This window comes from Rhinoderma darwinii, chromosome 1 (assembly GCF_050947455.1).
Source record: "Rhinoderma darwinii isolate aRhiDar2 chromosome 1, aRhiDar2.hap1, whole genome shotgun sequence".
NCBI lineage: Eukaryota > Metazoa > Chordata > Amphibia > Anura > Rhinodermatidae > Rhinoderma > Rhinoderma darwinii.
In genome coordinates this window covers 11675246-11703143 of record NC_134687.1, presented here as the reverse complement: position 1 = coordinate 11703143, position 27898 = coordinate 11675246, and the positions used below count along the sequence as shown (strand labels likewise).

The 27898-nt window shown below is 42.4% G+C and overlaps 1 protein-coding gene across 1 annotated transcript; it reads right to left on the bottom strand.

The window, feature by feature from the left end:
- Positions 1 to 7934: 7934 nt before the first annotated feature.
- LOC142694484 (vomeronasal type-2 receptor 26-like) lies at positions 7935 to 26550 on the bottom strand. Its single transcript, XM_075848071.1, has 5 exons — positions 26513 to 26550; positions 25269 to 25545; positions 16188 to 16997; positions 10446 to 10569; positions 7935 to 8845 (listed from the first exon to the last, which is right to left on the bottom strand). The coding sequence occupies exons 1-5, from the start codon at positions 26548 to 26550 to the stop codon at positions 7935 to 7937; spliced, it is 2160 nt and encodes a 719-aa protein (XP_075704186.1).
- Positions 26551 to 27898: the final 1348 nt, after the last annotated feature.

Below are 27898 nucleotides of genomic sequence, written 5' to 3'. Positions count from 1 at the left end.
GGACACAACACGATTTTGTGCTTTAGTAAATTATGGCAATTTGCTTTGCTGCTGAGACCGTGGACACTGAGATAAACCTTTAAGTCATGAAGATACAGAAAAGGTTATGTAAAAAAGTTTCTATTGGCTCTGATACCGGATGGTTAATAGGTTTCAAGAAGAAGGATACGGTACAGCTCTCTCGTGGGAGGATATCAGGAGTTTTTATTGATATAGTACAACATGTTTCCACACTGGGCTAGCGTCTTTTATAAGTATATACTGTAGGATCGTTCACAAGTAGCAGTTTAAATTGTCAAAAGTATATCAATGTAAAGAGAAATAATCAGCACTTTACGATTTCAGATAAAACAAAAGAGTGGGGGAAAAAAACAACAGCACAACATTAAACCAGATTGCTTTATGACTTTATTTTCATATTAGTCCATATTCAAAAAATCCACATATACAGGCCATCAGGTCTCCTTCCAAGCTCCGACAAATAACCCCTTTGAATCACACGTGACACGCCATCTGGATGTATTGTCTTCCTGCTGTGAATTTTTTTTAATCCAACAGATCAGATGTCTCCAGTTTCATCTGTTCTTTTACATCAGTGACAACGATTGTGCGGATCTTATTTGGGCTGTAGCGTCCATGGCCGCGGGCCGTCGGGTTTACTCACCTCCCGACGCCCGCAGCCATGGATCTGTGAGCACTGGTCCCCATCTCCTTCCTAGGAGACGCCAGCGCTCACTTCCGCTCCGTTCGGCTGTGTCCCGTAGGGTGCGCGAGCATGCTCGTGCCGGCCTTAAAGGGCCAGCATGCGCAAATAGGAGGAAGTCGTCATCATCAACTGCCACGATTTCCTGGTCTATAAGAAGGCCCCTGGCCTTCTAATCCTTGCCTGAGCGCTGTTAGTTTTCCCAGTCTGTCTTGCAAATGGTCCCTTAGTGTCTCCTGTTCCATGTTGCTGTTTCCCATGTTGCTGTTTCCTGTTCCTGTTTCCCATGCTGTGCCTTTGTATCAAGTCGTGCCACGTCCTGTGTCATCTGCCACGTCCTGTGTCATCTGCCACGTCCGGAGGAATCTGCCACGTTCTGTGCCATCTGCCACGTCCGGAGGAATCGCCACGTTCTGTGTCATCTGCCACGTCCGGAGGAATCCGCCACGTTCTGTCATCTGCCACATCCGGAGGAATCCGCCACGTCTGGCGCAACTTGCGGCTCCTGTGTCATCCGCCACGTTTGCCGCTATCTGCTACACCCATCTCCATCTGTGCCAGAGCTGAGGCCACCGTCTGGACTATTCAGGTACCCTTGTGCTGGACATTGTATTTCTGGGGTGTCCTGTCGTTTGGCCAGCTGCCTCCCCGCTACGGCGGTACGGCCTAGTGGGTCCACTAACCCGCTTCGTGACATGGGCAATAAATATAGTGCCCTGTACCCCTAAAATAAGGCAAAGATTTTCTGTATGTCATCTCTGTTTTCCTGCTGTAGTAAGGGGTTTTTGAATAACATCAATTTGCACAGGTTCAGAAACAGATTCAGTATTTTGCTAGGTATTCAGTGTTGATTGACTGAAGGAGAAGGCAGGATAACTTCCAAATGCTCACAATCTTTCCTTACTTCTTTCAGTAAGGGCCCTTTTACACCGGCCAATTATCGGGCAATCAATAATTTCCCTGTGTTCATTGGCTCATTGTATCGTTTTAACCCCTTCAAGACGCAGCCTGTTTTGGCCTTGTGTAAAAATGTGGTCATCAAAATTGAGAGAAAATGTGCAAAAATTTGGATTTCTCTAAATGTAAATGGATCTGCTTGTAGAACAGATAGTAATACCACACAAAATAGTCACCAGTTAACATTTCCCATATGTCTACTTTACGTTTGCATGGTTTTTTGCTCGTCCTTTTTCTAGGACGTTACAAGGCTTAGAACTTTAGTACCAATTTCTCACATTTTCAAGAAAATTTCAAAAGGCTATTTTTACAGGTAACAGTTTAGATCCAAAGTGGTTTTGAGGACCTTATATATTAGAAACCCCCAATAAATCTCCCCAGTTTAAAAACTACACCCCTCAAAGTATTCAAAACAGCATTCATAAAGTTCCTTAACCCGTTTCACAGGAAATAAAGCAAAGTAGAGGGGAAATGTACAAATATCATTTTTATTGGCAAAATTAATTTGTAATACAATTTTATTCTGTCACAAAGAAGGTTTTACCAGAAAAATGCAACTCAATATTTATTGCCCAGATTCTGCAGTTTTTCGACATTTCCCACATGTGGCCCTAGAGCGCTACTGGACTGAATCACCAGCCTAAGAAGCAAAGGAGCACCTAGTGGATTTTGGGGCCTCCTTTTTTTAGGAATATATTTTAGGCACCATGTCAGGTTTGAAGAGGTCTTGTAGTGCCTAAACAGTCAAAAACCCCCAAAAGTGACTCGCATTTGGGAAGCTACACACCTCAAGAAATATGTCTAGGGGTACAGTTAGCATTTTGACCCCACAGGTATTTTGCTATATTTATTGGAGCTAGTCTGTGAAAATCAAAATCTATTTTTTTTTCTGAAAATAACATAGAATTTTTTAATATTTACAAGAAATAAAGAAGAAATGCACCCCAACATTTGTAAAGCATCTTCTCCAGATTACGGCAATACCCGATATGTGGTAATAAACTGCTGTTTGGACACACGGCAGGGCTCAAAAGGGAAGGAGCTCCATTTGGATTTTGGAGCACAGGTTTTTCTGGATTGGTTTTCAGTGCCATGTTGTGTTTACAATGCACTGGAGGGACCTAAACAGTGGAAACCCCCCAAAAGTGACCCCATTTGGGAAACATTCATTTTGACGCCACAGGTTTTTTGCAGAATTTAGTGGAATTAGACCGTGAAAATGAATATCAGCATTTTTGTCCACTAAAATGTTGAATTTTTTCATTTTCACAAGGGATAAAAGAGGAAAAGCCGCCCAACATTTGTAAAGCAATTTCTCCTGAGTACGGAAATACTCCACATGTGGCAATAATTGTTTTCCTTTTCAAGACTGATCCTTTTTTGCTTTTCCATTTTCGTTTTTCACCCCCCGCATTCCAACTTATTATTTTTCCATCAGTTGAGTGGTCTGAGGGTTTAATTTTTGCGGGAAGAGTTGTAGTTTCTATTGACACTGTTTAAAGTACCATATAATGTACTGGGAAATGGGAAATAAAATTCTTTGTGGGGTGACATTGGAAAAAAAACTGCGATTCCTCCATTATTTTTTGGTTTTAGTTTTTACCACTTTCACCCTGCGGTAAAAACGACAACTTAACTTTATTTTACGTCTCAATACGATTACGGTGATACCAAATGTATATAGTTTTTTTAATATTTTACTACTTTTACAATGAAAAAACTATTTGTTAAAAAAAAATAGTTTTGTACCATCACATTTTTTTTCCGATTGAGCGGTGTGAGGGCTTATTTTCTGCGGGCCGAGCTGTAGTTTTAATTGGTACAATTTGTTGGTACATAAAACGTTTTGATCACTTTTTATTACATTTTATTTAGAGCTAACGTGACCAAAAAGCAGTGATTTGGGCGTTTTAAATTCTTTATTTCTTACGCCGTTCATCGTGCGCTATAAATGACATTTTACTTTATTCTGCAGGTCGGTACAGTTACGGCGATACCATATGTAAATAGTTTTTTTTCATGTTTTGCAGCATTTGCACAATAAAATCACTTTTTTATCAAATTATTTATTTTTTGTGTCACTATATTCTCAGAGCCATAACTTTTTTATTTTTCAGTCAAAAAAGCTGTGTAAGGGCTTGTTTTTCGTAGGACGGGTTTTCGTTTTTATTGGTACTATTTTGGGGTACATGCAACTTTTTGATCATTTTTTATTCTATATTTTGGGAGGGGTGGTGACCCAAAAAATTGTAATTCTGGCATACTTTTTAGTTGTTTTTTTTTTGCGGTGTTCCCCATGTGGGAAAGGAAACATTATCGTTTTATAGAATGGTTCATTACGAACGCGGTGATACTAATTATGTATACTTATTTTTAGTGTTTTAATTTTTTTCCTATAATAAATGAATTATCATAGGAAATTTTTTATTTTTATTTTACTAACTTTTTTTTACTTTTTACATTTTTTTTTTAAACCTGAAGCTCTGATCGCTGCTAGAATACATTACACTACCTAGGTAGTGTAACATATTTCAACTGTCAGTGTGACGTCACAGTTACTCTGACAGTAAGCCTATGAGGACCAACCAGAGGGTGGTCCTCATAGGCTTCCATACATGGCAGACTCGGAGGCCGTTGTCTGGCCTCCGGATGCCATCATAACCATCTGCAACCCCCACAATGGCATGGAGCTGCCGATATGCTACAAAACCCCTTAATGCGGCAATCGTTCGCGCCATTTAAGGGGTTAATTGCCAAAATCAGCGGCAATGAGCCGTTGATTGGCAACAGTGGAGTGTCAGCTGTCGGGGACAGCTGACCACCTGGTTCCTGTTGCACACAGGTGCGCGAAGTATCCTCCTGCCACGACGTACAGTTACGTCCTGGTGCGCCTAGCGGTTAAATGCCGAAACTATTATAGTTGTCGGCAGCACATCTTGGTGTGTAAACAGGGAGATGTGCTGCCGACATGATAGAAATGTATAGGGACGAGCGATCGGAGTGACGAGCACTGAACCCCAAACATAGCTCCTTGTGAAAGGAGCAAACGAGCACCGATCAACAAGCTGTCTCGTTGATGGGCACGGGCCATGTAATACCACCTAAAGTCTCTCATCAATTTAAATGCACAATGGTATTAAGTAACTCAACTGATCTTGGGCTTCTACTCTGGAAATTTTATCCTGCACTTGTACTTCTAGATTCCACGCGATATAAATGACCCAGTTACAAAATTCTATGTCGTCAGCAATAGAGCGGTTTCTTGCCGCATATTATGCAGATTGGCATCAGCTGTGGCCCTCCACTCATGGCACTGATAAGGGCATCAAAATCATTCAGAAGATTTCTATTCTTTTCTACATAAGGATTGGTCCGGGCTAAAGTTTCTTCTGTCTGAAGATCCTTCGAGCTGATGATTCTATTACGTTTTATATTCCCTCTGTTGGCTGCGCTATATCTACCTGTTAGATGTGATGTTCCCACTTTGTCCGTTCACTGTAGGCGATTTCCCCCCTATCTCTACTCTTTATAGGAGATGTGTCTGCTATTTTCGCTCCATATAAGACAATTCTTCAATGCTTCTGCTCCTTGGAAATGATTTCCCAGCTATATGTTCTCTAGAGATATTGTTCTCACTATGTCAGCTCTATAGAAATCATGACCCAATATATTTGCTCTACATATAGTAGATTTTCACACTCTTTCGGATCCTTAGGCTTCATGCAAATTACTGTGCACTTGCGGCCCCACATTATCCGCAATTGCACATAGTATAGAACAACACATTCTATCCTATAGGCCAATGCACACGACCATAGTTTCCATAGACCTGGCATTGCCCGGAGCCCGGAACGCAAAAAAAATAGGACATGTCATTTTACAGACCATTGCGGTTTAGGCTTCTTGAAGTCAATGCACATCTTGTGTGTGCACGGTCCGTGATTGCGAACGGCCCACAGATGACACTCCGTGGGCCGTCCGTGCCGTAATCACGGACTGTGCACACAGCTATGATCATGTGAATGTGAATGAGGCCTTTAGAGATTATTTTCCCACTATACCTTCTCCTTACTGGTGACATCCTCACTAGTTGTCATAAGTTTGAACTTCCAGACACTCTTTTGGCTGATAATGGAGACTTAAGTAGACATAAAGTTTCGCGATTTGTCATGATTTTGTTTTATTTTATATTTTTAATTAAAGAGATGCTAATTTAAAAAGGAGCTGTCCCCTCTCCTGACATGTCTGTTTTAGTAAATACTTGTATTTCCCATAAAATTACAATGCCGGAGTATGTATTCTAAGTACTCTGCACTGTTCTAATGCTCTGTTATTACTCATGGAAATGTATAAATAAATGAACAACTGGGTGTTACCGCTCCCCTTACTACTCCACTTGTCAAAGGGGCGTGTCACGTCACAGCCTGGCACTGTGAACACTGATAGGACATTGTCAGGCTCGCCCAACTGGTAACATACAGTTGTTAATGTATTCATATATTTCTAGGAGGAATAACAGAGGAAGGGCATAGCGCAGAGTTCTAAGAAAAGATGCTCCAGAATTGTTATATTATGGGAAATACAAGTATTTACTAAAACAGACATGTCAGGAGAGGGGACAGCTCCTTTTTAAATTAGCATCTCTTTAATTAAAAATATAAAATAAAACAAAATCATGACAAATCGCGAAACTTTATGTCTGCTCAAGTCTTCCGTAATGAACTGCTTAATTTTTTTTTCTACCAATATTCATTGGCACTTACGTTTAATGTCAATCATGTTTTATATTATTTAGTGTTATAAGATAATGCTTGTTTTTTTTTTGCTTCAGTCGGCCTATTGAAGTAGTATAGTCTCCTGTGCTATAACAAGTTGCCAGCCGCTCACCCTGCCACTGCGGACAACGTCTCTCTCTCTGCTTCCCGCCGCTCTTCCCTTCCTGCTGCTTTGCTCCAGTCTCCTTTGTAAGTTCTATTCAGCCTATCTAAACCTTCCTCCGACACTCCAACCGTACCTTTGAAATAAGGTCCATTTAATCCCTGCACTATTATAAAGTTATTTTGTTTGCTACTATGATTCAGGTTGTTCACATTAACCTTGACCTCAGATACATAACACTACTTTTCTGCTTATTGTCTCTGGTACCATTCAATAGAGACAATAAGCCGGCCGGCATTTTGCTGTTTGTAAGAGGAGGAGCGGAGAAAAGGAGATGAAAACAAAATGCCATGCTTACCTGGTCCCCCGAGAACGTCCCTGGCCACCTCCTGAGATGACGTAGTTTTGTCCCATGTGACCGTTACAGCCAAACACAAATGGGACAAAATTAGGTAATCTCAGGAGGCCGCCAGGGATGCGTCACAGCAGTGGTCACATGGGACATAATTACTTCATCTCAGGAGGCCGGCAGGGACACGTCATTACGGGAGACTAGGGGATGTGAATATGGTATTTATTTCATTTTAGGTTCCGATTGCCCTGTTTAACTCTCCATTGTCTTCTGGAACTGTATCCAACATGCACATTTATTAGGACAGTGGTGCTGGGTTAGGCTAGAAAGTGTACTAGCTAGGGCGACTGGTACTCAGAAAAGGGGCAGGAGGCACTTGCCTACTCAAATAGGCTGCCAAAAACTGGACGCCAAAGCCACGCATGTTGGCTGGTTGGCATGTCAATGCTGCAAACTCGCTGGTGAGACATCAAGGAGCAGCACTGGAGCGAGGAGTGGTATGTAACAGTACCTCACGTGTTAGGGCACCTCCCAATACATCCTTTGTGTGCACCATTGGGATGTTTCTTGAGGTTCTTAATCAAGCAAGAGCATGGACATATCTCTCTCGAACCCACAATCTCTCCACTAGACCATATCGATTAAGTAGTAGAGTTTGCCCTAATAAACTTGGAGTCAAGGATCTAATTACCCTAAGTTATCGCCTTTCGCTGGTTGACATAGCAATGCTAAGTACTTGTCAGCTAGACACGGGGGAGCAGCACTGAAGCAAGATACAGTATGTAACACCCGAGCTCCAACAAGCCTTGTTGTTTCCGGGATAGTTTGTACTTTGTTATAGAACCATTTTGGGGTTTATGTATGTTATGTATATTTTTATGGATTTTTTTATTGATTTTTTTATGCAAATAAAGAAAAAACACTGTTGAGTCCTAGTTAGTTTTTTTTCATGCCATTCACCAATCATCTGAAAAGAGATATAAATTTATTTTACAGGTAAAAAATATTCTTTGCTGTCTTCTAATTTTTATTTCATAACACAAATTAATTTTGAATCTTTTTTTTAAGTACTCCTTTTCTAATGTTTAATTCAGGTTTTAGGAGCATTATATAACATTTTGGAAGAAAAATACAGCCTAATATTCCAGCACTTGAGGTTAAAATGGCAAATACCTCAACAGCGACAGTATATTTCCCTTTGGTGCTAAAATAAGCTGGGATCATGGCAATCCAGACACTGCAGAACACCAGCATGCTGAAGGTGATGTACTTGGCCTCATTAAAACTGTCTGGTAATGTCCGCACCATGAAAGCCAGAACAAAGCTCACAGCTGCCAGGAACCCCATATAACCCAACATAGAGTAGAAAGCAATGACTGAGCCTTCGTTACACTGAATGATGATCTTCCCGGCATAATTAACCATATCAAACTCAAGGTATGGAGGAGAAATAGTCAACCAAATAATACAGATCATAACTTGGATAGTAGAACATAACAAGACAATATAATTAGCTAGTTTCAGTCCCACCAGCTTTTTCCATGAACTTCTGGGTTGGGTGGCTTTAAAAGCAATGCAGACTGTGATAGTCTTAGAAAGTACAGAAGAAACAGCAATGGTAAAGAAGACTGAAAATGAAGTCTGTCTCAGCTTACAGGTTATATCCACAGGACGACCAAGGAAACAGAAGACGCTGAGGAAGCTCAGCAAGATGGAGACCAGGAGGATAACACTCACAGTCCGGTTATTGGCCTTCACAATAGGAGTGTCCCAGTGTGTTATAAATAATCCTAGTATAAATCCTGTGACAATAGAAAAGAACACAACAAATACAGAAAACACTAAAGCAAAAACATCTGATTTATAGGACAGAAACTCATAGGGTTTAGGAAGACATTTCACTTTTGTCTCATCCGGCCAATGATCAGTAGGACATCTGTGGCAGATTTCACTATCTGTAGTGAAGAAGAGGAAGAAGGAGAAGAAGAAGAAGAAGAAGAAGAAGAAGAAGGAGAAAAAGAAGAAGAAGGAGAAAAAGAAGAAGAAGGAGAAGAAGGAGAAGAAGGAGAAGAAGGAGAAGAAGGAGAAGAAGAAGAAGAAGAAGAAGAAGAAGAAGAAGAAGAAGAAGAAGAAGAAGAAGAAGAAGAAGAAGAAGAAGAAGAAGAAGAAGAAGAAGAAGAAGAAGAAGAAAAGAAGTAGAAGAAGAAGTAGGAGAAGGGGAAGAGGAAGGAGAAGGAGGAGAAGAAGAAGAAGGAGAAGAAGAAGAAGAAGAAGAAGGAGAAGAAGGAGAAGAAGAAGAAGAAGAAGAAGAAGAAGAAGAAGAAGAAAAGAAGTAGAAGAACAAGTAGGAGAAGGGGAAGAGGAAGGAGAAGGAGGAGAAGAAGGAGAAGAAGAAGGAGAAAAAGAAGAAGTAGAAGAAGAAGGGGAAGAGGAAGGAGAAGGAGGAGCAGAAGAAGACGAAGAAGAAGAAGAAGAAGAAGAAAAAGGAGAAGAAGAAGAAAAAGGAGAAGGAGGAGGAGAAGAAGAAGAAGGAGAAGAAGCAGAAGGAGAAGAATAAGGAGAAGGAGAAGAATAAGAAGGAGACGAAGATAAAGAAAAAGGAGAAGAGAAAGAAGAAGAAGAAGAATAGGAAGAAGACGAAGAAAAAGAAGAAGAAGAATAGGAAGAAGAATGAGAAGAAGAAGAGAAAGAAGATTTTAAATGTTAAATTGAGTCTTTTTTAAGGGGGGACAATATGGCGCTATATAAGTACGGTAATATTAATGAATAAATATAAAGTAATGAATATGTTTTTTTTACTAAACACTTCGAGCTTAGATAAGGTCTTAGTTTAACAGTGACCCTTCCATGTGAGCGTATAGTTTAGCTTCCTTGTTTTGCTCTCTCATTATAATCAACATTAAAGTGGTTATCCCAGGTAAAACATCTATCACCTTCCCACAAGCTAGGTGATAAATGGATGATCACTGGGGGCCCCACCGATCACTAGAACGGTCATCCTCGCTTTCATTTCATTGCAGGACCGCAGTAAGGAGGAGTTTGACTGGAGCGGCAGGTCATGCATGTGGCCCGCCGCTCCATTTAATGTCATGGGGCTGACAGAGATGGCCAATTACAATGCTCAGCTCTTTCTGTCACCCCCATAGACATTGAATCAAGCAGCACTGCTCATGTGTGAACACCGATCCATTTAAACTCCTACTCACTGGGGTCCTGCAGTGAGGAAGAAAGAAGGGCTCGGGAGCACAATTCTAGTAATTATGAAGGTCCCCAAATATATTTATCACAAAGGATAGGTCATACATGTATTTTGTGAGATAACCAATATACAAAAAAGAAAAAACATGTATCATCAACAATATTTTCTCAATATACTCCTTCATTCTTTGGCATACTAATTTAAATCTCTATAAGAAACATTTCAATAATATATTTCAGTCCATATTCACTGTGTATTGACCTGAGAATATGGATAACAAGCCACTAATGGTATACGCTTCTGCGTTCTATATTATTGACTATAGCAGGAGGTTCACTTTAATATTGCTATCATACCTGTTAAGTTTGACATTTCTCCTTTAGAACATGGGACACAGTCATAACAACAGACCAGATGTCTTCTATCCCGAGCTTTCCTGTATCCAGGGGAACATTTCTCATTGCAGCGAGATTGTGGAAACTGTAAAAGATAAAATAATAATTGACCATTAGGGATAACGAGAGTCCATAGTTTATAGGAGTTAAAGGGGAAATCACCAATAATTGTTAGTTACAAGAATCCATCCTAAAAGTCAGAAAACTTAACTTCCTTTGAAAATCAATTGATGCTCATTGCTGTGAATGGGTGTTGAGGAAAACCTCCTAGTCTCTGAAGTGTAGCTGAAGGGAAAATGAGCGATCCTGGGATCAGAATTATTGGTAATTGAACCCCTAAGATACCAATAGTGGCATCTAAGTAGTTAGACAGAGGAATGGATTCTCTTTTTCACCCCATTGGTAACTCAACGATTTATGGGTTGCAATGGCAGCCGGTGGCCTTATAGAGGCCACCGGGGGCTGCCATGACTGTCAGCTAAAAGGCTGTCTGTCAGTATAACAATGGCCGGCATAATATATTGCAATACGGGAGTATTGTATAGAAACATAGAATTTGACGTCAGAAAATAACCTACAGGTCCATTCATTTTGCCCTTTTTGTGTTTATATATTTATACATATACACATCAATATATTCGTTTTGTATAATGTTTATATATACATAATACATATATATATGTATATACATATATATATATATATATATATATATATATATATATATATATATATATATATATATATATATACCCTTATGTTTTTTATTCTTAACATTTTCCACAACAGCCATGTAGATGTGTCCTTCATTGTGGTGCGAAATTACCATCTTTGATAAAAAAACAACAACATGGTTTCTTGATGCTCTGTCACGAGATGCCTATGCTATATGTATCTATATGAGGCCACCCAGTGGTTATGATGTGAATTGCAGCCTAACTAGGGTTTTGTTAGCCTGTCATGATATTTTATTAAAATATTTCATGAGCAATTGGAGTCCTTAACCAAATTCAAGCTAATTTATATACACACAGAACAAGTAGTGTAATAAATGGAATATTTAAAATACAGAATAAAAGAATGAGCTCGGGGAGTAAAGTCCTTAATTAGTTCATGGATCAGGAGCAAGTCTGAATCCGCTGAAATCCGCAGAAAAAATCTGCATCAATTTTGTTGCAGATTAGCCAAAACCATTTGGCAGGATTTCCCTGTAAATTTTCTATGAAAGAGAAAAGAAACAAAAACATTAATTTAAAATCCCCAAATGCTGATTTTGCTGCAACAATACATTGCTTTCAGATTTGGTTGCAGATTTTTACTTCCCCATCAAATTTCATGGGAAAATCTGCAACGAAAATTCACTGCTGTGGATTAAAAAATCTGCACTGCAGGTCACTTTCTGTGTCGAAAAATTCCACAGCACGTGGATGAGATTTGTTAAGATCTCATCCACTTGCCTTGTACTGTATTAGGCCTCAAGCACACTTCAGTTCTTTTCATCAGGGTTCTATCCGTTTTTTTAATGGATAGCACACCGACACATTCATTTCTCTGGGGGCCACGCACACGTTGTTTTAACGGTTCGGTGTGTCTGTTAAGTCAAAAGTAGAACATGTCCTACTTCTGTCCATTGTTCAATGTCCGTCTCGCCCATTGAAGCCTTTGGGTCCGTCAAAACAACGGACGGCACACGGAAGGAATCCGTGTGCCGTCCATTTTTCACGGATCTGTTGCCATGTAACGGCAGGGCGTGCCAATGTTCCCTGCATGAAACACACAAGATAGATTTTAAAGGACCGTTTAAAACGGAAGACAAACTGAACCACAACGTCTGTTTAAAACGGAACAAAGGAACGGATGTGAGGTGACAACGGAAACAGCACGGATGTCACAACGGACGCACAGATCCATTTTGAACTGACATGAAAACGGTGAAGGATGTGTGTATGAGGCCTTACCCTACAGACTTTACTTGGGAAAATTTTCAGGATAAATCTGCATTTCAACCCCATGTGAATTGATCCTTATTATCCCTAAATTAATGTAAGCTCATAGAGCTGATGCCCCACTATCTCTGGAGTAGATTCCTTAGATGTTATAACATGACGACAAGATATGAGTGAATTGATTCTATGCGATTGGAATTCAGCCCAAATTTTCTAAAAGTTTCTAATAGGGTTCAAAGCCCGCGAATTGTGGCAAACTGGCAGCAGGGTATAGGGGTATGCTGTCATTTTGAAATCTGTAATGCTGGCTAGATATTAAAGAGCTTGAAAGGAGATGGATACAGTCCTAAAATACATCAGTGCGTTAGACACAAGTTTTCGGACAGAATTGAATCGGATGACCCATATGATTGAATCACACCCAAAAGAAATTTCGAGAAATTTGCTCATATCTAAACATTAAATAAATCCTTGCAACAAATTGAATCCTATGTTAAGTTTGTCAAAGACTGTCATAAATGTGTAGTCATAGACTCTAACTTTCATGTTTTTGTTGTGTCCTGAGCCAAGAAAATATTTAGCCACAGGTTTTTGTCTTTAATTCTGTGGCAGTGAAACCTCATCTTTGCTTAAAGTCTCTGTCCTGTTTCTCCAACATAGAGACCCCTTATAATCTACTGTGTGTTAAGGCCCTTTTACACGGGCCAATGATCGGACAAACGAGCGTTTATATGAATGCTCGTTCCCGAAAAAACGCCCTGTGTAAACAGGGCAACGATCAGCCGATGAACGATCAAATGCTCATTCATCGACTGATCTGCTCTTTTATGCAGCCGTGTGTAGACAGGGAGATGTGCTGCCAACATGATGGAAAAGTATGGGGATGGACGATCATAGTAACGATCGCTCATTACTGTAGCGTCCATGGCCGCGGACCGTCGGGTTTACTCACCCCCCGGCAGCCATGAATCTGTGAGCGCTGGCTCGCATCTCCTTCCCAGAAGAAGCCAGCGCTCACTTCCGCTCCGGTCCGCTGTGTCCCGTAGGGTGCGACTTAAAGGGCCAGCGCGCACAAATAGATTCATCATCAACTGCCCATTATTCCCTGGACTACAAAAAGGGCTCTGCCCTTGTGATCCTTGCCTGAGCATTGTTAGTATTCCCATGTCAGTCTTGCAAATGGTCCCTTAGTGTTATCCCATTCCTGTTGTTACCTGTGTCCTGTTACCTGTATCCCGTGTTGTGTTCTTGTTCCTGTTAGTGTTGTAGTCGTGTCCCACTGCATCTGCTGTCGTCTGCCACGTCCAGTGTCATCTGACACGTCCAGTGTCATCTTCCACATCCAGTGTGATCCGCCACGTCTGGCGTAACCTGCTGCACCCACCTCCATCCGTGCCAAAGCTTCGGCCACTGTATGGACTAATCAAGTACCCTAGAGCGGGACTAAATATTGCTGGGGTGTTCTGTTGTTTGGCCAGCTGCCTCCACGCTACGGCGGTGCATCCCAGTGGGTCCACGTACGCACAGACAGTGACAGTTCCCATACATAACCAATCGTTGCTCTTTGTAAAAGGAGCAAACGAGCGCCAATCAATGAGCTGTTTCGTTGATCGGTGCTCGTTTTCACGACCCATATTGGGCTGTGTAATAGGACATTTAGGGATTTGTATCCTATCTGTGAACATTATATCAGAACTGTTTTTGCAGTTCCTTACATTGCAGTGAAAGGTTCCTTTTTGTGGATCAAAAGGCACTGAACTCCTAATCTAAATGTTTCTCAAATTTGAAGGTTGTCTGTCGCATCGTAGAGGAGGGCCTGGGAATATTATTTTCAGACTGTCTCATTTTAATGTACATTGCGTATCATCTTATAATTACTTACAATTCCTTGTTTCCATGTAAATTTTTCATTCTCAATTTGGAACTGTAAACCTTTGTCACTGTAGAAGTTCTCACCCCGCGGTTTACTCCTAAACCTTGTCCCATTAATAGATATCACCCAATGTAATATGCTCACTGAAGACAGAGACCTCATTTGTCCATTTTCTTGAAAAGAAACCTGTGTCCCAGTGCTGTCTGTGTATTTAACTCTTCTTAAGTAGCTGAAGAGCTGGAAACAAATATCATAATTACAGGGTTATGATGATGTCATCAGATGATGTCATCAGTTATTTCTTTACATTCCTGCTTTATAGACTCCAAATTAAATTAAACAAAAACAATACATTTATTCAACTAAGTTTGGTTTTCAATATGCTTTATTAAAGGAGATGAGCAAATTGGCCACCATTTTACAGATTAGAAAAAGGAAGAGGGAAATAAACAGAAAATACCATTCTCCCCTGATCTCCCGTAGCTGCAGCGGTCACATTGGACAAAATGACATCATCTCAGGAGACCGGCAAGAACGCGTCGCTATGGAAAACCAGGGGAGGTGAGTATAGTATTTTTAAAAATTAGGAGTAGAGTTGTGATTGCTCTCTTTTCTATGACTGCATCCAACTTAAATACAGCATGAAAATTGGGGCACTTGTGATTGGTGCCAAATTTTTTCAAACCATAAGTAATTGGCCAGCCGATTTAAAAGAATCGGTCCCAGATTCCATATGAAGCCAGCAAAAAAAAAAATTCTGCCATTCTCCATCAGATGTTACACAGGTATTTTCTGTCCAATAGCAGCAAACACCACATGAACTTTGTTTTAAATATTTAATAAAAATTTATTTTTTGCAATAATACATAGTCTTCTATTCATTTCCAAATGTTACATGCATTAGTGTCCATGCTCGGAAGCATATCCTTCCATTCCAGCTGGTTTCCCGCCCCATGGAGGAGCTACACGATATGGATAAAAGTATTGGGACACGTCTTTTAATTATTGAATTCAGGTCTTTCATTCAGTCCCATTCCCATGGATGTACATATAACATCCAACACTCGCCATGCAGTCATCTTTACCAACATTTGTGATAGAATGGGTCATTGTAAAATGATCTTTGACTTCCAGCGCGGTCCTGTAATAGGACGTCACCGTTGTAACAAGTCAGTTCCGGAAATTTCTTCCCTCCTAGATATTCGAACAACTTTTGAGGTTTAAAAGAGTTACGTAAATTAGATTTTACCCTTTAGTCTTTTTTGTATTATGAAGTGATAATTAGGAGGAAACAAATTGATTTGATCATGTTTATATATTTACTAAGGCTTCGTTCACATCTGCATCAGGGACCCGTTCTAACGTTCCGTCAGAGCTTCCCGTCAGAACAGAGCCCTGACGGAAACAAACGGAAACCATAGGTTTTCCGTTTGTATCACCATTGATTTCAATGGTCACGGATCCGGTGCCAATGGTTTCCGTTTGTCTCAGTAGTGTAAAGGTTGCGTCGTTTTGATGGAATCAATACCGTAGTCGACTGCGCTATTCATTCCGTCAAAACGACGGAACCCTTACACAACTGAGACAGATGGAAACCATTGGCACCGGATCCGTCACCATTGAAATCAACGGTGATGCAAACGGAAACCTATGGTTTCCGTTTGTTTCAGTCAGGGCCCCGTTCTGACGGGAAGCTCTGACGGAAAGTCGGAACGGAGCCCTAGCGCAGTTGTGAACGAAGCCTAACTTCTTCTTCCTTTATTGACAGATTTCAAATATTTACCTTGTATCTCTTTGGTATGTGTACAAGTGTTATGCAATTGCTTATGTTTTTACCATTGGTATATATCTAGTAGTAGTGTTCGTTACCTGCTATATTATTACCTTGTGTGTATATTGATGAGATCTGGATTCTTTACCATTTCCTTTTCCAATCATTTGCATGTCATGAAGAGCATGAGCCAGGCTATATACTGCACTGTACACATAGTAGTTACTGTCCACATACATTCCTACAAACTCAGCTGGAATCTGGAGCTTAAGTCCTGTGCAGTTCTGTAGAGTAAATTTATTAACCCATTGCTGAAACCTGAGGCGAAATAGATTTGAGATATTACAATGATTTGCATAGTACCAGATATCCTCCAGTAATGGATCTGTTGGGTGAGTAGTAGGGTCTACTGTGCTGATAAATACCCCCAGACCAGGGATAGTTTTTCCTAATATTGAAAAGCTCAAACTACAATTACAGGCATGAATGACTGTTAGCGGTTGTGTAATGGTATTATACCACCACATATTAAGTATAAGAAGTGTGACGTTTTGCTGGATGTATTCTGAGAGGTTCAGTAAATATTTCAACTCAGTTGCAAGCTGGCCGGCAACAATTAGAACCCTGGAGATGGAGTTTTCTATCATGTTCAGTTTTTCCTGAAAAGAATGAGCGTGAATATCACGGAATATAATAATATACTCAAAGCAGATTTCTTCCTTTTTAAAAAATTCTACCATCTCCGCCTGTTCTGTTTCTTTGTATAAATCCTTTGACATAATCAGGCCGACCAAGTTCCATCCAAAGTGTTTCAAGTATAAAACTGCAGCCTCTACCATGGCCATGTTATTTTTCTGAGTTGTGTAAAATGACTTTACTAAGTTATTTTTCCTTGTTGGTGGAGCAGTAGCCACATGGCTGATCTACAAATAGAAATGTACAGAGTTTCTATTAGAGTTGTGGTTTTCTAATTTGGTATGGAGAAAATGTAAAGGGGTTATGTGGGGACCAAAAATTATTAGCATAGTACTCACTGCAGTATGTGGTACACTCACTAATATACATTCCGGTGCCTCAGATACTTCTGTTCCCTTCCACGTCTTGTTAAGCTCCTTATTGCAATGACATGTCCCATGCAACACATGACCGCAAAAGCCATTTTTTACCCCCCGTAATTATGTGCCATTCATGACGCTTTGACCAGCAATGTGAAGTCATTTTTATGTGTTGTGTATGATGTGTCATTCTAAGGAGAAGAACTAAAGCGCCAGTGACTAGGGAATGGTGCAGTATACAAGCGGTAAATGTACTGCATTACCAGGTGCGGGCACAGACAGTAGAGGGCCCCTCTGCAAGAACAATACGTGGGTCCCTTGCTCTCCGATAACTATCTATAAAGAAACCGCATATATCTCTCTAACAGTCCACCAGTAATTCTGAGCCATTAAATGTATTAGCTCTGTCCCTTACATACAATTTGTAGCGTTCATGGCCACGGACCGTCGGGATTACTCACCCCCTGGCGGCCGCAGCCATGGATCTGTGAGGGATCCTGGCGTCTCCACAGGAGATGCCAGCATTCACTTCCGCTCCGGTCTGTTGTGTCCCATAGGGTGCGAGTGCACGCCAGTGCCGGCTTTAAAGGGACAACGCGAGCACATGGAAATTATCATTAGTTAGCCCATGATCACCCTGGACTATAAAAAGGGCTCTGCCTCTTTGCTCATTGCCTGAGCGTTGTTGTGTTTTCCTAAGTTAGTCTTGCAAATGGTCTCCCAGTGTTATGTTCTCGTCTTTTCTGTGCCGTGCTACCTGTACCCTGTATCCCATGCTATTTGTTCCTGTGCCTTAAACTTGTTGGAGTCGTGTTGTGCCACCAGTTCCGCCTGCTGTGGTACACCACGTCTTGTGTCTGCTGTCAAGGTCCCATCTGTGCCTAGCCGTTGCTACTGTATGAACCACAACAGGTACCCTTGTGCTTTTACTAATAATATATTGGCTTGGTACTCTGTTGGCCAGATGCTATCCTTCCACGGCGGTACGGCCCAGTGGGTCCACATACCCACAGATCTTGCCAGTATGCTCAGGTCATGGACCCCACTGGTCAACCCAAGACCATGACAACGTCACAAGGCATGCATATAGACCTGCGAGACCTTCGGTCAAGACAAGACCAACTCCTCCTGGCAGTGAACTCCATTGCACAGTAATGCCTCTGGAAGCTGCAGCCATCAAGGCACCTGTTCCTGTTCCTCCGGCTGTTCCTCCTAATAAACCTCCTGGCAGAACCAGTATCGACTCCCGATTCTCGCTGCCACTACCTTCTCACTTCAATGGAGACGAGAGTACCTGCAGGGGTTTTATGGACCAGTGTCAGATCCACTTCAGCCTTCATGCCGAAGCATTACCGTCGGATGGCGCAAGGCCCTAGCATGGGTGAATCCTATCTGGGAACGTCAGAGCGGAGACCCGTGACTTCCAGTGATTCCTACGGACTTTCCACTCTGTATTTGAGGAACCTGGGTGAGTCACATCTGCTGCTGCATCTCTGCTGACCCTTCACCAGGGAGACACCTCCGTGGGCGAGTATGCCATACTGTTTCTCACCCTGGTGTCAGAGCTGTCCTGGAACAACGAGGCTTTGGTGGCTACATTCTGGCAGGGACTGTCTTCCGTGATTATAGACGAGCTTGCTGCTCGTGATCTGTCACCTGACGTTGTATGACCTCATTCTTCTCGCCATCCGTATTGACATGAGTATCCGGGAGCGATCCCAAGAGGTTTGTCGGGAGAGAAGACTTCCCAAGCTGGCTCCTACTTTCCAGCAATCCCTGTTGCCCTCACCAGTGGTTCCACCAGAGGAGCCTATGTAGGTGGACTGGCTCAAATTATCCGTCCAGGAGAAACAACGCAAATGCACTTTAGGACTTTGTCTGTATTGAGGCCTTGGAGGCCATGTTGTGCTTTTATGCCCTCAGAAGCAAAAAAACTTAAATGCCTAGGATTGGTTGGAGAGACAAACCTAGGCAATACAGTGCTGAATAAAAAACACAAACTTCAAAACTATCCATCCCCCTGACCATAGTGTCCGGCGAAAAGTCGCACCGGGTCTCTGCCTATCTGAAATCTGGATCAGCAGCTAACTTCATCCAAAAAAGACCTTGTGGATCTTCTCCAGTTGCCCACAGCCCCTCTGTAGACGTCTTTGTCTTTGGCTGTTGCCTCAGTGAATGGACTGCCTCTGCCCAATCCAATTGTATCTGAAACCAAACCGCTGAAGCTCCAAGTTGGAGCCCTTCATTCGGAAAAAATTTCATTTATTTTCCTGCCCAAAGCCGTCAACCCTGTGCTGATGGGTCTGTCTTTGCTTTGACTACATGCCCCAATCCTGGACTGGAATTCCGGAGAGGTTCTCCAATGGGGCTCTAAGTGTCTCAATCGCTGTTTGTTGCAGATGCATCTGGCCCAAACTACTCTGCCTCAGTCATTGGCAGGATTACCTCCTCATTACTCAGTTTGCGGATGTCTTCAGGAAGAAGGAGGCTGAGACGCTGCCCCCACACCGGTCCTATGACTGACCTATTGAACTGGTTCCTAATGCGTCCCAATTTTATGGACAGGTATACCCTTTCTCCTTGCCAGAGACTCAGTCTATGTCAGCTTTAATCAGGGAGAATCTGGAGAGGGGTTTCATACAAAAATCCTTTTCCCCGACCGGGGCCGGGTTTTTCATTGTCAAGAAGAAAGACGGGTCTTTTCGGCCTTGAATCGACTACCGGGGCCTCAATCAAATCACGGTCAAGAACAAATATTCATTGATACTAATTTCCGAACTATTTGACCACATACGAGGAGCCAAGATTTTCTCTAAACTAGACCTACGTGGGGATTACAACTTAATCCAGATCTGCCGGGGTGATGAATGGAAGACGGCATTCAACACCAGAGACGGGCATTATGAATACCCGGTAATGCCCTTTTGTCTGTGTAACGCTCCCGCAGTCTTCCAAGAGTTTGCCAATGACATCTTCCAAGATCTCCTCTATGTCTGTGTTGTAGTCTATCTCTATGACATTTAGATTTTTTCTCCAGATCCGACGACTTATCGGAGACATGTTCGTCAAGTTCTGCTGCGATTAAGGGAGAATCGCCTGTATGCCAAGCAGGAGAAGTGCGTGTTTGAGAAGAAATTTCTACCCTTCCTGGGCTACATCATCTTGGATCAATGCCTCAAGATGGATCCTGAGAAGGTAAAATCCATCCTAGAATGGCCACGTCATTAAGGCTTGAGGTCCATACAGTGTTTTTTGGATTTTACTAACTTCTATCAGCAGTTTAGCCCAAACTTCTCTTCACTGACTGCTCCCATCTCTACCCTCACCAAAAATTGTGTGAACGCCAATGTGTGGACTCCGGATACAGAATATACATTTAATAGCCTTAAGAGTGCCTTCACATCAACCTTAACCCTCCATCATCCTGATGTATCTCGACAGTTTTCGTTGGAGGGGGATGCCTCCTCTGTTGGTGCAGGTGCACTTCTGTTCCAGAGAAGTTCCAAAGGGAAGGCAGTGGTATGTGGCTATTATTCTAGACTTTTTTTTCCCGCAGAGCGCAATTACTCTATTGGGGATCGGGAGTTACTGGCCATGGTGATGCTGGACCGGTTCTAGAATATGGCTCATTTTGTTCCGCTGACCGGCCTACCTTCTACTTCTTGACTGACTAACCTCTTCATCCAAAACATCTTCCGCTTGCATGGCTTGCCTCTTCATATTGTATCTGATCAGGGGGGTTCAGTTTACCTCGAGGTTCTGGGGAGCCCTTTGTAAATGCCTGGATGTGAAGTTGGACTTTTCCTCAGCCTATCATCCCCAGTCCAATGGTCAAGTTGAGAGGATTAACCAAATAATGGAGAATTATCTATGACACTTTATCTCCATGCAACATGATGACTGGGTGCAGCTTCTTCCTTGGGCCGAGTTCTCATACAACAACCACACAAGTGAGTCCACTGCTTTTACACCATTCTTCATCATCTATGGCCAACATCTATGAATTCCTCTTCCTGTTTCAGCTACGTGCCAGGTGCCTGCAGCTGACTCTGGCCAGCTGCTATCCCGCCACAGCGGTATGGCCCAATAGGTCCACATACCTACAGTTCGTGACACAATCTTATAGACAGTGTGAAACTACTTTTAGGGTGTCAGTGGGCCCCCTTACCTACTGGAACCCTTTACAACTGCACTGGTTGCACATATGGTATGCTCATCCCTGCGTGCTGCTATTTGTTATGTTTACCCATTAGGAATCTGTTGGGGCTTATCCTTAGATATTGGAAAACCCTTTTAAGTGCTAAATGGAAATACTGACTTTCTCCATGTGTTTTGACATAATCCATTTTTTTCTCTAGTTTTCCTGTACATGATATGGTAAAATAAATGGTGCCATGAAAAAAATGCAACTCCTCCTGCAAAGGAAAGCCGCCATTTGGCTATATCGATGGAAAAATGTAAATGTCTAAATGTTATAGCTTTTGCAAGATAGGGAAGGAAAAACTAATATGAAAAGATAAAAATTGGCTGGGAGTGAGGGAGATATTCACAGAATCAACATCTATCACCTTTCCACAGGACATGTGATCTGATCACTAGGATCCCCCATAGCTGGGACCCCCACCGGTTCAAAGAGTGGGGGTTAAGAACCCTCTTTTCCTACTCACTGCTTGACCGTAGTGAGAAAGAATTTGAATGAATCAGTGTCGAGTATGTTACCTGCTGCTCCATTCAAAGTCTATGGGAATTACAGAAACAGATGAGTACAGCGCTCGGCTGGTTTTTATCAGTCCCATAGACAATTATATGGGGCGGCGGGAGCATTCAAGCTCCCCGGTTCTTGTGATTGGTGGGGACCCAGCAGTGGGGCCCCCAGTGATCAGACATTTTTCACCTGTGGATAGTGGATACGTGATAATTGTTGTCCACTCCCGGGCCAGCACGCACCGACCTCAGAACGACACTAACTTGACGTCACTCACATTTAGGAGCAGGAGGAGGGCGGACGGAGCCAAGTTGTGAACTACGCGGCGTTGTGATTGAGGTCGGTGTGTGTCAGCAGTGGCCAGACCAAATGATTTTGCAGGCCTTATATGGCCCACGGGCCTGATGTTCCCCGCCCCTGCTTTAATCCTATCTGGCAACATGCACAACAACATTTAAGGAAGTATTGCCCGAGCTTTACACTGTTGCAACTCCCAAAGACTCCAATGAAGAGGGCCGGGGCAAGAGAATCCACCTATCCATGAAAATCTACGGAGACTGGGACGGCTGAGCAATGACAAACAGGGATCAAGGGACGCACGTTCCCCAGATATGTGAGGTTTCAAGTAGTGGGATACGCACCTGTCCACCATTTATGATATATTCTGTGGATATGATAGAAATATTAATGATTGGAAACCCCTATAAAAAGAGTAGCATATCCTCATGACAGATCCAATTTTTAGAAAGCAGTGATAAATGCTCCTTCAAGGGGTTACACTAAAATTAAAGGGGTTTTCCCCACAATAAACATTTTTTCACCTATCTATTCGACCACTGTGGGTCCCACCACTGAAACCCCCACCAATCATTAGTGTGCTCCATACACACTCTGTAGGAATTATAGAAACAGACTCTGCACTTGACTTTCACTATAACTACCATAGAGTTCTGTATATATACAATTCTCGAAGGAAATATTATCCAGGATATTATGAATGAATCTTCTGGTTCGTATCTTTTCATTCATTATGGCTTTTATATCAATAGTTCTGAGCCTTAAGATCAATTCAGAAATTAAATGGCTTAAAGGGTAAATGTAATTTCAAACAACTTCTGACATGTCAAAGTAACATGTCAGTGTTTTTTCTCAGTGGGAGTCTGGGTCCTGAGAATCCTCACACATCACTAAAAGAAAGTAAATCAGTCCATACACTATTCTGCTCACCTCTCATAAAAGAGCTGAGCAATGGCAAGCACAAGTGATGGGGCACAGAGCACTTCTGCCCCTTTGTTTCAGCGTTTGTTGAGGGTTACAGGACCTGGACCCCATGAATCAAAAATTCTGACATAGCACTATGACCTGTCATTTTTTTTCCAAATGACAGTCAAACTTTAAAGTCTACCTTCAATTGCAATCTCCCACCAGACCTGATATTGGGCGTAGAGAGACACTACAATACACTGGGCGGCAGTATTCCCTCTAAGCTGGGCACTCTGGAAAGGAAAAAGTTAAAACAACATACCTATGAAATCAACGAGCCTAATATCAGCTATGCCTGTCTGTAAGGTGAAGTATTTTTAGCTCCATTGTTTCCAGAAGTGCGCAGCTTAGGCCTCATGCACACGACCGTGTTCGTTCGGTGATATACGGACCGCATGTCGGACACATTTCCCGGACCTAACACAGTTCAGGGAGCGGGCTCCTAGCATCATAGCTGTGTATGACGCTGTGAGTCACTGCCTCCTCGCGGAAATACTGTCCTGTACTGAAAACATGTTTAGGTACGGACAGTTTTCCCGCAGGGAGGCAGGGAACCTTGTGTCATACATAACTATGATGCTAGGAGCCAAGCTCCCTGAACTGCGTTCCTTCCTTGGAAGCCATACATCACCCAGAGAGTAATGTGCATGGGTCTTATTCTATTTAATAGTCCCTATTCATGAGACTCTCATAATCTTGCCACGATAACTGTTCTGCCCAGCGTGCAGCAGTGTCTCTTTAGACCCAATGTCATTTTGGCCAGGAGATCACAACTGGCGGTAGAGGCATCTTTATCTTGATTTTTAATGCATTAAATACACAGTGACAAGAAACTTTAATTTGACTTTTTCAATTACTTTTCAATGGCTTTTGTTGTGTGATATCACGCCGCAGCAAGTTATCAGAGTCAAGATAAAGATGGCTACATCCGTACACTTTAAACAGGAAACTTTTATGTTGTTATTTATGTGAATATTTAGTTACTAATAGAAATTGGTTATTTATCTCACTATTCAGAGTTGGTTTCTATATTCTAATTTCCATTGTATTCCTAGTGAAATTAAAATCGGGATCTCTATTTCCATTACAGACTCACTAGATTTGTATTCATCCAAGTGTATATGAAGTTCATACACACTAAATGGCCACTTTCCTAGAGACACTGGCCCTTTCAGGTTGGAGCTTCCCTGTATGAAAATTATACAAGTGACTCCGGAGTTCGACATAAAGTCAAGTGAGCAAGTTTTCTGTGCATCAATAAATAGTGTAAATCCACATTAGAATGGGAAAGTTTAGTGATTTGAGCGACTTTAAACAAGGCAAGGCCATCGGTGCTAGACTAGCCGTGACCAGTACTTCAAAACATGACAAGCTTGTGGGCTTTTCTCTATCAATGGTGTTGAGAGTAAATCAAGAATGTTGTGACTGAAGAGAAACATCCAGCAAAAGGGAAACCTGTGGACCCCAACAAGTCCTCAATGACAGGGATCAGAGGTGGATGTCAAGAATCGTTCTGGCGGTTCACAGTCAAGAAAATTGCAGCTGAATACAATGCTGGTGCTCCAACTAATGTGTCCGAACTCATCGTTCCTCAGCCCAGATGGTCTATTTCAGCAGGCAAATAATTTGGGAAAGGGAAAGAGACTCTAGTGGGAAAAGAGCACAAAAACTGGATCACTCAGTGGTGGAAAAACATTGCCTGGTCAGATTTCTGTTGCAAAATGCTGATCCGAGGGTCAGAATTTGCCACAAGCAACATGAATCTATAAATGCTGCCTATCAGGTGTGAACTAACAAGACTGGTGGAGGAGCAGTAATGGTGCGAGGAATGTTTTCTTGGCACACCCTGGGTCCTCCGATACCTGTGGATGGATGTTTGTACAGTAGGACTGACCTAAGCATTGTGGCTGACCAAGTTCATCTCTTCATGGCAACTGCTTGCCCTATGGCAGGAGGACACTTCAGCTGCAACTGCGTGAATATATATTGTCCACATGGCCAAATAATCCTGTAGAACAATTTCAACACCTAGTGTGTACTGTGCCACAATTAATTACTGTGGTTCTGAAGTCCAAAGGAGGACCAGCCTGGAACTAGATGAGTATTTCTAAAATAGTGGCCATTCAGTGTATTTGTGATACTATTAATAATTGTTTGCAGGTTCCACTTACCATTGGGTATCCATTTATATCTAAAAATTGCGCCTGTTTATACAAATCTCCGACAAATCCAACCACTTCTCCATATTTTCTGCAAGAATAATTTGGAGCTTCTTTCTCTCCACCAGACAAGATTTGTAGGATATTTTGGAAGGATTTGATTTCATCTCCACAAGTGTCATATATCTGATAACCCAAAGTAACATTGGGCAGAAGAGAAGGGTCCTGGTTAATTTCATTTATAGCGAAGATAAAAGTCAGAAGGCCAACATAATCCCTTGTAGATGGACTGTGGAAACATATAATGAACATCAATACTCTATGAAGAAATAAATAATCTGGGGCATCTAGTCACAAAAACACTATATAAAAAATGGGGAGTCCAGGTATTATGGAAAAATATAGAGTGTTGTATTCTAAATTCTTTTTGTACCAGCCTATATCCTACTACCTATAATGGGTTTGAATGTATCTGCCCCAAATCTAGAGAAGGCAGCTGCGTAAGTTTATCTTATTTCAGTACATCTTCACTTCTTATGTGTGTATTTTGTATACTTGGCCAATTCAGTGTATCAATGAACAAATACCTAGTTTCATACCCTAGTCCAAAACACCCAATACTCGACTAGGGTAACATGGTTCCACCAGAGGAAATTATTCTTCGTCTATGCAGAACATGTACACATGCACTTTTAATTGCATTGTACACTTGTTGACATTGCACATGTAGAACCTATCTAAAATATGTAGTAGGTTATTTGTGAGTCAACCCAAATGAATTACTTTAAGTCCAAATCATCTCCAAATGGGGTTGTGTTGAACCTTTGGGCCCATTATTCTGTGAGAGCCTGGGTCCATCAGAAGATCCGCTGGTACTTTGGTGGGCCAGTCTGACCATGCCTTTACCATACTTGAGGGCCTAGACCTGAATCGTACGAGAGCTTAAAAATGCCCTGCTGGATGGATACTGTGGAGATTTTATGCTATATTTTATATTATATTTCATAAATGTATTCACTAGACAGCACAAGAATGAAAAGTCTGGTAGGTAAATGTGAATATTCTGGACGTAACATTGGAGGTAGTGCGGGGGGAAGGATTTTCACATAGGACCCCGACTATTCTGAAAATGAAAAAGAGCTGGATAATAAATAGGAACTGAACATTTATAATAGGGGGCGTGGTCTCGGTATGTGAGGGAGAAGGACGCTTTCTGAGGAGCTCCCGCCAACCGTGATTATAACCGTGACATTTACCTTATCGGCGACCTGTATACACCCTCACTCTGACCCATCGCGGCATGCCTCGGGGGAAGCATCTGAAAGATACAGAGAAAAATACGCCGGCATCTTCGTTGTCCCGATTCCTGCGGCCACGCATCACACAGGCACAGGAGGATTCCAAGATGGCGACCGCAGCACACAGCGGGACTCCTCAACGGCCGGCAGTGATGCCCTCGGCCCGATTCAGCGCTGTATCAGGTGCGTCCATCCCAGCCAAATCCCTGGGGACTCCCCCTGATATTAGCCCAAGCCCAGAGATAGCTCCTGATGGAGGTTTGTGGCCAACCGACCCTGTCTCCCCACTCCTGACTAGATTGGACCTGGCAGAGGCCATTAAACATCTTCCATCACAGAACTTTTTTGATAGCATGCTGGAAAGGATGGAAAAAATGCAGCGTACAAGCTTGGAGGAGGTGAACCGCACGGTGGAGCAGATGTGTTCTAGGGTCTCCGCCATTGAGCAGCAAACAAATACTCATGGAAGCAGATTAGACAGGCTGGAAGACCAAATGCGCTCGCAACACTCATTAATACAGGCAATGGTGTTAGATCACGATGACTTGGAGAACCGAAATAGGCACAATAACGTACGGATCAGAGGCTTGCCAGAGGACAAGGAAGGAAACAACATACGCGCTGTGGTGGTGGAATTGTTTAATAGTATTTTGGGAGACCCTGTGGACAACCATATTGAGCTGGACCGTGTGCATAGAGCGCTGGGCCCCATGTCGGCAGACCCGGATAGACCTAGAGACATTGTATGTCGGATTCATTATTTCACGGTAAAAGACGCCCTAATGCGCAAGATGCGTAACATTGGCCAGGTGAAATTTCGAGGGGCGGAAATCCATATTATGCCTGATCTGTCAGCTCGTACCTTGCACATGAGAAGGGTGTTGCGACCATTGCTGGATATAATCAAAGAAGCGGATGCGACATATATGTGGGGCTTCCCGTTTCACCTCATTGTCAAGAAACAAGGTTCAGTGCTTGCAGTTCATTCGCCGCAGGATCTGCCAGCCCTTTTTATCCTACTGGAAGTCCCGCCGAGCATCGTTCCGGATTGGATTGCTGCAGCCTTAAGTTATGGCCCATCTAGACGCGGCAGGAACCGACCTATTGATCCTCTCCGTCCCAGGCCGCAGCGCGCCCGACCGGCGAGACAGCAGCTGCCATGAAGGGGACAGGGGAAAAAAAAAAAAAGAAGAGGAATATGGCATCGTGAGAATCCTGGCCGGGTGTGAAGACAGGTTTTTTGTTGGACACTCCAGTTTTTGTCTTGATTATGATGCATGCTGTGTGGTTACAGGAGGGTATTGATAGCAGGATTGGGAGAATACTGACTATAAAGAATCCCAA

Bases quoted from the DNA above. Each gene is read 5' to 3' on its own strand.
- LOC142694484 (XM_075848071.1), bottom strand. From the start codon at position 26,550: ATGGGTCAGAGTGAGGGTGTATACAGGTCGCCGATAAG. The intron at 25,546-26,512 runs GTAAATGTCACG...ATGTTTCCACAG, and splicing joins GTATACAGGTCGCCGATAAG to TCCATCTACAAGGGATTATG. The intron at 16,998-25,268 runs GTAAGTGGAACC...TTCTATTTGTAG, and splicing joins ATATAAATGGATACCCAATG to ATCAGCCATGTGGCTACTGC.